General features: G+C 31.8%; 1 protein-coding gene across 1 annotated transcript in view; it reads left to right on the forward strand.

Annotated features, from left to right (window-relative positions):
- The window catches only part of LOC139497549 (uncharacterized), a 50,180-nt gene extending 38,751 nt beyond the window's left edge, over positions 1 to 11,429 (forward strand). Inside the window, exons 14-18 of the mRNA XM_071285777.1 lie at positions 692 to 1,074; positions 7,010 to 7,146; positions 9,490 to 9,586; positions 10,154 to 10,318; positions 11,043 to 11,429. Coding sequence (XP_071141878.1) covers positions 692 to 1,074; positions 7,010 to 7,146; positions 9,490 to 9,586; positions 10,154 to 10,318; positions 11,043 to 11,257 — 997 coding nt within the window. The 3' untranslated portion in view covers positions 11,258 to 11,429. The remainder of the gene's footprint in view (positions 1 to 691; positions 1,075 to 7,009; positions 7,147 to 9,489; positions 9,587 to 10,153; positions 10,319 to 11,042) is intronic.
- Positions 11,430 to 11,878: the final 449 nt, after the last annotated feature.

Here is an 11,878-nt window from a genome sequence, read left to right on the forward strand (position 1 = left end):
TTGAAAGCCGAAACGAGTACAAAGTTGAACAGCATCGAGGACCAAAAGATCAAAAAGGTTGTGCCAAAAACGGCAAGGGTTTTCCGTTAAGTTACCAGAAAATCCCTATAATTTAGAGTAATTTATACTTTTGCAAACAGTAAATTTAATAAAATGAATATTCAAAAGATGTACATGATAAAGCTGAAGTATTAACTAATTACAGGAAACAACTGAAATACATTTACATAACCAGACATTTGAAACACAAAAGTAGACACATCCGAATACGTTTAAACCTCTACGCCAAGTGACGTCCTATTTGAAACTGAAAAATGACGAAAAAATGACGTCATTAGAATTAGTAAAACAGAGCATCAAAAAATGAAAAATGACGAAAAAATGACGTCATTAGAATTAGGATTAATTTAAGATTATATATTAGAACTAAATACTGATATTGCATTTAATAACAAAGCACATTTTAATTCTTATTAATATAAAACTGAGGTAGCAATTAACTATATTATAAAACTATGTCAGGTTTGTTATGAATCTAACTTCAAACGTAAAATATCGTACTGATTACTTTGAACGAAATCAAATCTGATAAATGAAGGCGGTGATTAATTTTCTTTACCATAACACAGAAATATAATAGAAAAGACGTCAACACATTTGACAAAATCCGATGAGAATTACAAATATAACATTGGAAAATGAATTCAACCGTTATGGTTATTGCTTTCTGTGTGTTTTTGTATGGAGATATTTGTGGTACATCATTAGATACAGACACCAAAGATATAGGGGACCCAGACTCTTTGTCAATGCCTTTGATTACCGACAAAGGTGCACCACTGGTGGCCATGCTAGACACAAAATCCATAAACAGGAAAATGAAGAGTTACATACAAAACCTAATGAGGAATACGGTTAAAAATTATGAGAAAGAACAAACACAACGTATGTTTAAGACATTATTAGAAGGCACCTCGACCGTAGAATTTTTCAAAAATATTACCCTACAGGAAATTAATGACGTTTTGAAAGATAAAGGACAAGATCAATTGATTAATCCTGTCAGGAATGAAGGTGATTATAGTATATATTTAATTGGTTTTATTGATAACGGAAATTATAGATTAAAATTCTTGGCAGTTATTTTTATATCTCTATCAAGTGCAAAACTGCTTCTTTAAATATGATTCATAATCAACACTTTTGAATCGAGTTTTGCTATCTTATTCAAAAGAAGTATATACTTTAGTGCAATATAACATAATATCTTGTGATGGAATGCTTTGTTATGTACTTGAAACCTTGAATCTGCTTAAATTGCTTTGCAATAGAAACAGGAAAATAATCTTTGAAAATAGAAAGCTTCATGTCAATGGTAATCTTTTAAATTGTCTTACAGTATACAATCACAATCACTTTTTGCTTTCATTTCTGATTCGAGATACTTTAAAAACTATTAACGTGATTAAAAAAAGATTGTCTAAACACTGTTGTGTCGATTTCAAATGTTCTAAAAATGCACGTAACAAATGTGTGTTACGTATTATTTGTCTCAAATATATAAATAATAAAATTTTATAAATATTTATGTCCGTTTAAAAAAAGAAGAATAAAACGTTAACGTCCTAAGGAATTCGAAAATAAATAAAGCGAAATACGAATAATAATTTTAACGCAAATAAATTAAGGACGGATATAAAAATTATTTAAAAGATTTCCGAAAAATACCAAAGTGACATTAATACTCATTAGTTGAAAAAAACCTGACAATTCCATGACCTTATAGAAAAATTCCAGCAGACAAACAATAATACACACATACAGCGCAGAAAACTAAAGACTGAGCAACACGAACCCCTCCAAAATGTGGTGGTGAGCTCAGATACTCCGGACGGGTAACCAGATCCTGCTCAACATTTTTTCTTGTGTTCAAAGGGTAATTATCAAGTTACATATTCATCTTGGTTTCTATTTTTGTTATGTGAAAACATGGATATGAAACACTGAGCTTTACAACATTTTAATTGTTAATTTTGTCCAGTTTTTGTTAACAAATTTTCACTACTTTGTAACTTTCAAGTTTTTGAAAAAAGTGTGCTGTCGCTATAAGCCTTTCTCTTTGTAAATACATTCTTTCCCGTAAAAAGTATCGAAATGTATCATTCGTCTCCTAGTTATCTTTGTTTCGTCTTAAATATATAGTTAAAGCTAATGATATTACAAACGCTGTTATGATCCTATATCTTTTCTGATTTATAATAAAGTTCGGTTAATTTTCGCAACAGTCATTATTAAAATGTATCTAGTAGCTAGAGCAACGAAAGTATACAACTGTTTTATGATAAATAAAAGAAAATACAATTGTGAATTGTATTTAATGATTTTAGAATTATGCCAATACAAAAGACTCTATGTTTTATTTGTCTATGCCAAATCATATTTGTGAGATTGAAGAAACAGTCGATTCATAAAAGATTGACCATCTTAGTTTTCAATTTATAAATCACTAGATCATACCCGCGAAATCGCGGGTATATACAGCTTATGAACTGTTGTAGGATCATTTTTTGTAAAATATATTATGTATGGAGAATTTCATAAAAGGTATCAAAAGTTCTCTCCCTTTTTCCAAAGTTTGATATTTGTTTCCTTTCTGTTAAATTTAATTATGCTCGTGTTTCTGGCCTCAAACCACAATTTTTCTTTTCCTTTTGCTACAATGCATCTTTTGGTAAAAGTCATATTAAATTAAAAATTTGCACCGCTTCAAACATAAAAATAAATATTACTGCTTATATATAAACCATTATTAGTCTTTTTCTTTTGAGAGCCTTATTAACATGCCAATGGTAGGATATAAATCTTCTTGTATAAATGACTAAGACCGACTAAGGCTAATTTGAGGGGTGGTCGGATGGGTCCTGATCCCGAAATCTCGGGTTTTAAGGGCATACGATACAGTTTTGATCCCATATTTACATTTTGATAAAAATTTCAATATAGACTTTTTTTACCTGATTAAATCAAATATGTGATAAAAAATATACCTTTATGTGCTACTTTTTGAGTAAAATGAGGTCGAAATTTTGTATATATGCTCAAAATTCGGATTTGTGGACATATTTTTTTTTGTTTTAAAAAATTGTCTATTGTTAAATAATTTGTAATTTCTGTATTTTATAAGTATCCTAAAAATTTATACATTTTTTATTCAGAAATAGCTCATGTTTATCAAATGATCATAAATGTAGAAAAAAACCCATCATTTTTCATTTTAAAAAAAGAGGGGTCCATGAACTCGTTTGCAAGTTAAATAAGTTTGAATCATGATAATCAGTCGAAAACTGAATCTTTTCCCGATAAGTAATAGTTTGACATCGCGAAAATAACATTTTACGTTAGCAACGTCATTACCTCCACTGTAACTGTATATAAATAAGTTTGAATGATAATAATCAGTCGAAAACTGAATCTTTTCCCGATAAGAAATAGTTTGACGTCGCGAAAATAACATTTTACGTTAGTAACGTCATTACCTCCCCTGTAACTGTATCGTATGCCCTTAAAACATGAAATCCCGAGATGCAGAACTTAAAGAAATTCATATCCAGAAATTCAGAAATCGAAAAATATATTCCCGGATGCCGTAAGGATCAATCCCGAGCATAAACACACCCGATCCTGACGTCCAGAAAAAGGTCATGCCTCCTTCTTATCTCTACCTAACTTTCATTTTTGCCAAATCACTACTTTCACTTTCAAAATAGTTTGTTATGACCATTTTTGGGCATTATGTTTTCTAGTCTGTGCATTCGTGCGTTCGTTCGTTCGTTCGCTCGTTCGTCCGTTGGTCCGTCTGTCCCGCTTGAAGATTTTGGTCGAGGTAGTTTTTGATGAAGTTGAAGTCCTTAGTAAATATAGTGCCGCAGTGGCATCCGTGTACTATCCACACTGTGATTCTTGTTTCCACATGTTTTACTTATTTTGATATATATGCAACTGGTATGACCCCTTTAATATTTAACATTTCAAAGAAAACAGTAGTCTGACTACAGAGAGACTCTATATATTAAAGCAGTATAATCGTTGTTTACATGTAAATAAACGCGAATAATAATTGTTCTTTCTAAGGAGGTGCAATAGTTGTGGTTCTTGCGATCTAAACACCATGATATGGAGAACGCTCTGATTGGCTTATTTATTTTTCATTTTTGTTATCTATCATACGATTGGTTGTACTTGTGCATGTTTCAAACCGGAAGTTTCATCTATGACTAAAAGTCAGTCTGATGACGGAATCATATCCGGACTCCTTGTTTGTCGTTTTTCTCCAAAATTAACTCAATCTGAATAATCATAAGAATGGATGACAAATGCGACTTTGCATGGTAACTATAGGACACAGAGGCATAATGATTCATTTATTGTGGAAGGAAGAGCGACACACAAAATAAGACTTAAATCAAAATATTGTTTGTTTGCCCTTTCCCTATAAATTAGATCCGACTGAAAATCTTTTATTTGTATTTACCAGCAATATTTTATTTTAATTTTTTTTCGTTCGTACCGAAAATCTTATATTTGTTGTTTCCGCTCAAAACTTTTTTTACCGGAATCCAGTGTTTTTTTTACCCCGTATAAGGTCAAGTCCATTATCACGTGAGCGTTTGGCATGAACACTTGCATTTAGAGATTCAAAGCATTTGATTGAAGTCGATGTTGTAAGTATGAAGAATGTTGACCTTTTTATTTAAAGAGCAGGGTTCATTCAAAAAAGTTTGTCCAATACAAAATTACCAACGTGGGTACAAAATATTTTGTTAACAGATGTTGTATCCTATGTAAGGAAGACCTATAGTGATCCGTATATCAGGATGATTATGTTAATGCTACCTTCTACCAGCTTTGACATTTTATTTATATCTGTCATGAACTGAAGTCCTAATATGAGGCAGGCAATACCTGTAAATGGGGACGAAGTCTGTATTATTTTTTTTTTTAATTCAAGCATGTTGATAAAAGAAACGGAAATACCGTAACGTTTCCGATATTGGTTCTGTTGTTAGGGATTTAGTTGTGACGTTATTTAAGTTATGACGTCATATTCAATGTAAACAAAGAAACGCTGTTATCAGGTAACGTTTTTTCATATCAAACAATTATTAAAAATGATTGGGTGTTGAATTCCTTCCTATATTTGTTGATATGTTGATAAATATACATTTTATTCAAAGTATCATGCAAACAAGACCGGCCGGAAAACATTTGTGCGCAGATGCAGACCGCAAAAGGAAGAAGATCTGAAAAAAAAGTTAACGATTTTGAGTTCATTAGTAGAATGACAAATTCGGGAAATTTTCCCGATTTTATTTTTTTTTATTATTGATCTTTCTACCGTAATTGCAGAATAATTGGCAGTAAAATCGCCAAGTTTTCCTTGCAGACCATTTATAAATGTGATGTAAAACACGTGACATTTTAGTTTCAAGTCTTTTAGATTTTTATTGATAACAACGGGACACACGAAAAAGTAAACACTCAGTCTGTAGGGTTGTAAGTAAAGTAAGATAAATGCTTAGTTTTAGCTCTTTTAATTGGTTGCATGATGATGATGGTGGGAAATTCACTGCCGGGCAGTGGCTTTTATATATTCTAGTCAAATATTTTTTTTATTTCACAGATATCATCTCTGATAATTTTAGTTCAATTTTTATAAAATTGGTAGAATGTCGGAATAGCACATGCTATATATGGGGGTAGGAGGGTCCTGAAATCCCAGGCTTTAAAACACGAAATCCTGAGCTCCCCGATTTAAATAATTTAAATTCTGCATCCCGAAATTCGAAAAAAAACAATTCCTGGAAATCCTGAAATCCTGAGCTTAAAAACACCCGATTCCGGAGTCCCGACATAGGTCCTACCCCCTCCCCCTAATAGATTGAACATTGTACAGTTGTTTCACAAACCATGCTAGGGAGATATATATGATATTAATAAATCTTTCGGTCAAGTCAAGCGTACAAGGTACATGATCACTGTAAGTTAAAAGTTCCAGGCATATACTTGTTGAAAATATGCTCGAGCCCTATATTTTGATATTTGAAAACAAATAGTAGTGCATATGAATTAACTTCACATTATACATGATAAATTTTTTTCATAACTTCCTTGGACTATTCAGAAATTTTAATAAAAGTAAAGATCAGTAAAATCGATCATTCTTAAAACAAAAGCAAATACAGCCAAAAATGATATCATACAGATGTTGTATCTATAAAATAAAATATCATACCTACCTGCAAACCCATGACAAAAAATGTACCGAGCCAAGTTATTTTAGAGCAAAGAAAATAAAATATCTTACCTACCTACCTACCCTGTTTCAAAAAATAGGGTCGGAAAAGGGCAAACAAACAATATTTTAATTTAGCCATGAGGTCTTCTCGTTTAATAGTCATTAAATGTCATACAACTGTAACGTCAGCACAAAATAAACTATCATTAAATGTTATACAACTGTAACGTCAGCACAAAATAAACAGATAGCTCAAAGAATTATTTTTGTCTAAATATTTTGTTAGACACTTGCAGTCGCAGTGTGATACTTTTTTTTTTTTTTAAAGTTTTTGATGTTGATATAAATTTGTTCTTTGACAATAACTGAAGACATTGTTAGGTACCCAACTCATTGAGTGTATAATAGATGCTGTTTCATAACAACGGTTATCATATATTATAACGACCAAGACAATAAAACATAACAGAGTGTATGGGCTTTTTGATTTACGTACAATGATGAAAAAGACAAAGAAAGAGACATATATCGAGACAGATCAACTATTACACGTATGTCTTTTGGTCACATGAAGCTCATAATAGTTTGCACATCCAATCATGACTTTTTTATTTCAATTTCTAAGCAGATATAAATTGCATGGATATCTAAATGTGTACCTGTTTAATATTTCAATTAAACAAGATATGTACCTGTGTTTTGGAATATTTTAAGGAGAGAGCAAACAGGACTGCGGTGAAATAGTAAAATCAAACCCAAAAGCGAAATCTGGTGTTTTTCTCATATTTCCGGACAAAAAGACAGCAGTGAGAGTGTATTGTAATATGAATACAGTTCATGACGGCTGGACAGTAAGTTACATGTTTTTGTTATGAAAAATATTATTTGATAGTAGATAACAGTTATCAAAGGTACCAGGATTATAATTTAGTAGGCCAGACGCGCGTTTCGTCTACACAAGCCTCACCAGTGAAGCTTATATCAAAATATTTATTAAACCAAACAAGTACGCCATTGAAGAGAATTGAGCATCCAAATTCTTTACTTTTTGCAGGATTATGTGCTTGGTTCAAGTTAAGAACATTGCCAATGATTTCCGTCTTTGGATTGCCTAAAATAATTCAAAACGTGTAGACGCAGGCAAATTAAAATATTATAATGCAAGAATAGTAGAGCACAAACCTTTAGGAAGACTACATTTTCCCCCTGGTATGTATTTGGATTTTTGTGTAGCATGACTGTAATCGTATGGGTAGGGCCGCGGTGGTTAAATGTTATAAGGTGTCTTAGCTTGTCTTCTCCAAATTTGTGAGTGTGAATCCCACGTATGGCAAGTGCGCTCGACAAGTCTTTATTGAACAGGATTACAAATTTTATGACCGAAGGCCAATGATTCATTCTGAATATTCCAACTTTCTCTACATGAAAATACTGAATGCCATAAAATAATACTAAAGTGCCTAAATGGCGTAAAAACAAATCAACCCATCCAATCAATATAATATTTTAGTCCTATGCGTAGATTATAAGGACTTCAATCTTATTTTACAGCAATAGTTATGTTCTTGAAATTCATTATCATTTATCTTGAGCTATGATTGTAAATCGATGCATATTTAGATTTGTGGTTCCACTGTTAAGTAAATGTTTTGTTATATTGGGATATGTTTGGTCTATATGACATTTTATTTTGATTTGTTGACATATTTGTTTGTTAAAAATGACTAAAATTAAAGCGCCATGTTGATTCTTGTCAAACCTATTACTGAAATATTTACATACTAGTCTGCATGTTTTGTTCACACATTGTTGATTATACAATGAAATAATATGTGACTGTCATAAAGGTAGAATGTTAAGCTGCAAATTCAGGGTTCATCCACTGTCTTCTACAAATGAGTGTGCTGAGTCTGAGGAGAGACTTTTCAATTTTAATTTTCCTTTGAGTTCGGTATTGTAGCTTTTTACGTTTTCCTGGAGAGGGATTAGCTGTCCAATAATGTGGACGTCCCGCTGAGTTTTTTTCTATATATAGCAGCACAACGCTTCACATCTTCATTTTGATTTCTACTTTGACCTCTAGATTAACGCACTTTCTTTTAAATAGTTGGTGTGTACAGAGAAATCGAAAACATTTGTTTATTGTAAAAGGACTCATACACAATCGCGTGATCAGTTACTTTGTGGGAGCTCAGATGCAACACCACGCCATCAGACGCGCGTCTAGATTGCACATTTTTGTATTCTTGTATATATGATAACTTTAACTATAACTAGTTGGATGCAAGTGCTGGTGGAGATTTCTTGAAAGGGATATTTTCAAGTCTAGTAGTCATCCTTTCTGTGTTGATATGAACGTTCATTGATATGGTTATATTTATAAATTAACTGCGAAAAAAACCTTTGAGTTTGGTGAATAGCATATGATGTTCTACCCAAGTAATGGATTATCTAAGCTCTTTCTAACCTTAATGATTTTTAATATCAACTTTGATTTACCCCCATGTTTTTAAAATCTGGATTCGAGCGTCATTTCTTGACAAAATGCATGTCTGGCGTACACATTGTTAATCTGGTAGCTTTGGTGAATTGATTTACAATCACTAGGTCGATGCAACTGATGGGATTTCCTCTATAAAGTTATCACCAGCCCAGGAGTCAGCACTTCTGTGTTGGCATGAATAATCAATGATATGTTATAACAACTTGAAATTAACTGTAAACGATGTTTTTTTAGAAATTTTAAGGATTTGTTACATAAGGAATAGATAACACTAGCTTAAGATCCTTTTCATGCTTTCAAAAGCTCATTAACATTTAATTGACAGACAACGAAACGCGCATCTGACGTATATTTATTAATCTATGTATATATGGTGCGTTTATTTACTTGTGTTCTAGGAGGACAATATTAGAGTATAAATTTCACTACATAAACTGTTATCTTGTTTGTTGTTGAGTCATGTAATCAATAAAATGATCATACACATCTTTTTGTATACATGTAAATTATGTTGACCAAACAGCTCTGTACATTGAACTCATCCTCCTTTTTTTCCATACATGTGTGATATTCAACTGAATATTATTGCACTATCAAATAGTGATTCAAATATACAAAGGCAAAGCAAACCTGTTCAACATTTTTTTTTAAATATAAATTTTCTAAAATTATTTACTTAAATTTATTCTAGATTATTCAGCGAAGGTTAGATGGTGCTGTAAATTTCCAGAGAACGTGGAAAGATTATGAGAATGGATTTGGGAATCCTTATGGTGAATACTGGATTGGTGAGCACAGTACTAAACTATGAGACATTTGGTAGTTAGGGCACTCTCGAAGAAAAAAAAAAGATGAACAATTGTTTGATTTGATTACAATGTACATGCTGTAGTTTGGATTATAATATTGTCATTACGTTAATTATGATGACACAAAAGCATAAACTAAACGTTTTATCTTCTTATTACAGGAATTGAATCAACTGATTTACATTTCTCAATTTTGACCGTCAGTATATGTGTTTACTATTGTAATAAAAAAGAAAGAAAGAACTACGATAATTTTGCACAAAAAATAAAAATACAACAAATATGTTAGAGTGAAAAAAAGCATATACATGTAGTATCAATATTGGAAAATAACATTTTCAATATGGATAAGTATGTATCATGGTATCATACTACTGAAAAATATTCCATAGTTACAATGAGTTAGCTATCATTGTAATTGAAATACATATATCTGCATATTGACCAAAAAGTTATCCCGTTAGGCCTTCTGTCTTTTCATTCCTTTTATTCCTTTTAGATATTTGATATTTTGTTGAAACGCTACTGTGCTATTTTCTTTAAAAGGTAACAAACACATCCACAGCCTGACATCCAGTGGTACATATGAACTGAAAATAGACCTAACGGATCTGTCCCATACAAAGAAATATGCTGTGTATAAAACGTTTGTTGTTGGTGATGCAGCGTCGAAGTATAAACTAACTGTCGGAGATTATAGTGGAAATGCAGGTAATAATAACCTATCTGAATATCGTACACTTAAAACTTTAATTCAAAACAAAACGTTATTGATCGTTGCTTAGGAACCCTCAAGTAATATCACATATAGCCATGGAAGACTTAAAGTTTAAGTAGTTGCTTTATATGATCATGTTCAATTTAATAGACTATATAAATAAGTTTCAGAAAGCTTTTTTCAACGTCCCTGGCATTTGTTAGTCTTTTTTTAGCATTATTAATTTTAGTTAATTATATGTTTTGTAGTTTAGTATGACATCCCTTTTCACTGAACGAGTAGAAATTGAGGAGCCAGCCGTAAACAGGATTTTCTCACTGCGTTGAAAACCCATTGCTGGCTTTTGGCCGTAATCTGCTTTTTGGTCAGTTTGTTGTTCCTATGGCATATTCCCGATTTCCATTCTCAATTGTATTAGCTAAAAAAACTAAGTCAGTTAATGTGACACATTTCTTATCACGATCGATGTTAGTCGTAGGTATTCTCGAGATAAACATTCAAAGCGCAAAACCACATTCTGTTTCTTCTATAATTTGGCCACTCTGTTCACACCGTTTTCATTTGATTCAAGGAAGGCAAACAATAAAGAAAATACATTCCGATTATTAGAAAAGGTAACGATAATTTACACGTTGCATGTTATATTCATTTCAATGTTAACTTACCGAATTTCAGTTGTCATTTGTTGTAAATGTTTAATTTATTATTGATATATAGGTGATAGTATGGCTTATCATAATGAAATGAAGTTCACATCAACTGACCAGGATAATGATGAAACTGGTGGAGATTGTGTAATAAGTCATGGACCATGGTGGCATAAAAGCTGTTGTCACAGTGCGCTCAATAGGAAATTGAACTTGAACCTGTATTGGCGAACTTTCAGCAGCCACGCAGCTAAAACGTCAGTAATGATGATAAGAAAACTTTAGTAGCTGTATTTATGGATACATTTGCCTATGAAACTATTTAATTTCCTGACTAAATTGTCAAATAGTTGAAATACTGGAATTTTAGTGGTATTACGGAAAGATTTGAAAAGAAAGATGTTTAATTAATTATGAGAAAAATAATATTTCAAAATTAGATGGTGTCTTCATAGCAGACTGTTTGTTAATAATTTGAAATTCCTTCCTTAGTTGATTTTGACCAAAAAAGAGACGTACGATACAAAAGGGACATTTAAACTCCTTACTCAAAGAAAAACCCCAAAACTGACAAATCTATGAATAAAAAAGAAAAAAAATACCAAATGACACACAACATTACCCAGACCAATAAAAATGTAGAATACCAAAGATTGAGTATTGCAAACCCTGTATAAAATGTCATTTCATGTGCTATGGAAGGGTTAGCGGATATACGATTATGTTATGAAAACATTATTAATGAGAGTAATTAAAAGTACAGGTGGACAACAATAGATGTGTTTTACATTAGTCAGATCGTAACCTGACAAATTCATTAAAAGACCTTTTGAGGTCATCATCTATCGATTCTAAGTGACAAGTGTCTAAACAAACAATGTGTGTATAAGTTAAAGATAAAGAAAC

Source organism: Mytilus edulis, chromosome 12 (assembly GCF_963676685.1).
Source record: "Mytilus edulis chromosome 12, xbMytEdul2.2, whole genome shotgun sequence".
Taxonomy (NCBI): domain Eukaryota; kingdom Metazoa; phylum Mollusca; class Bivalvia; order Mytilida; family Mytilidae; genus Mytilus; species Mytilus edulis.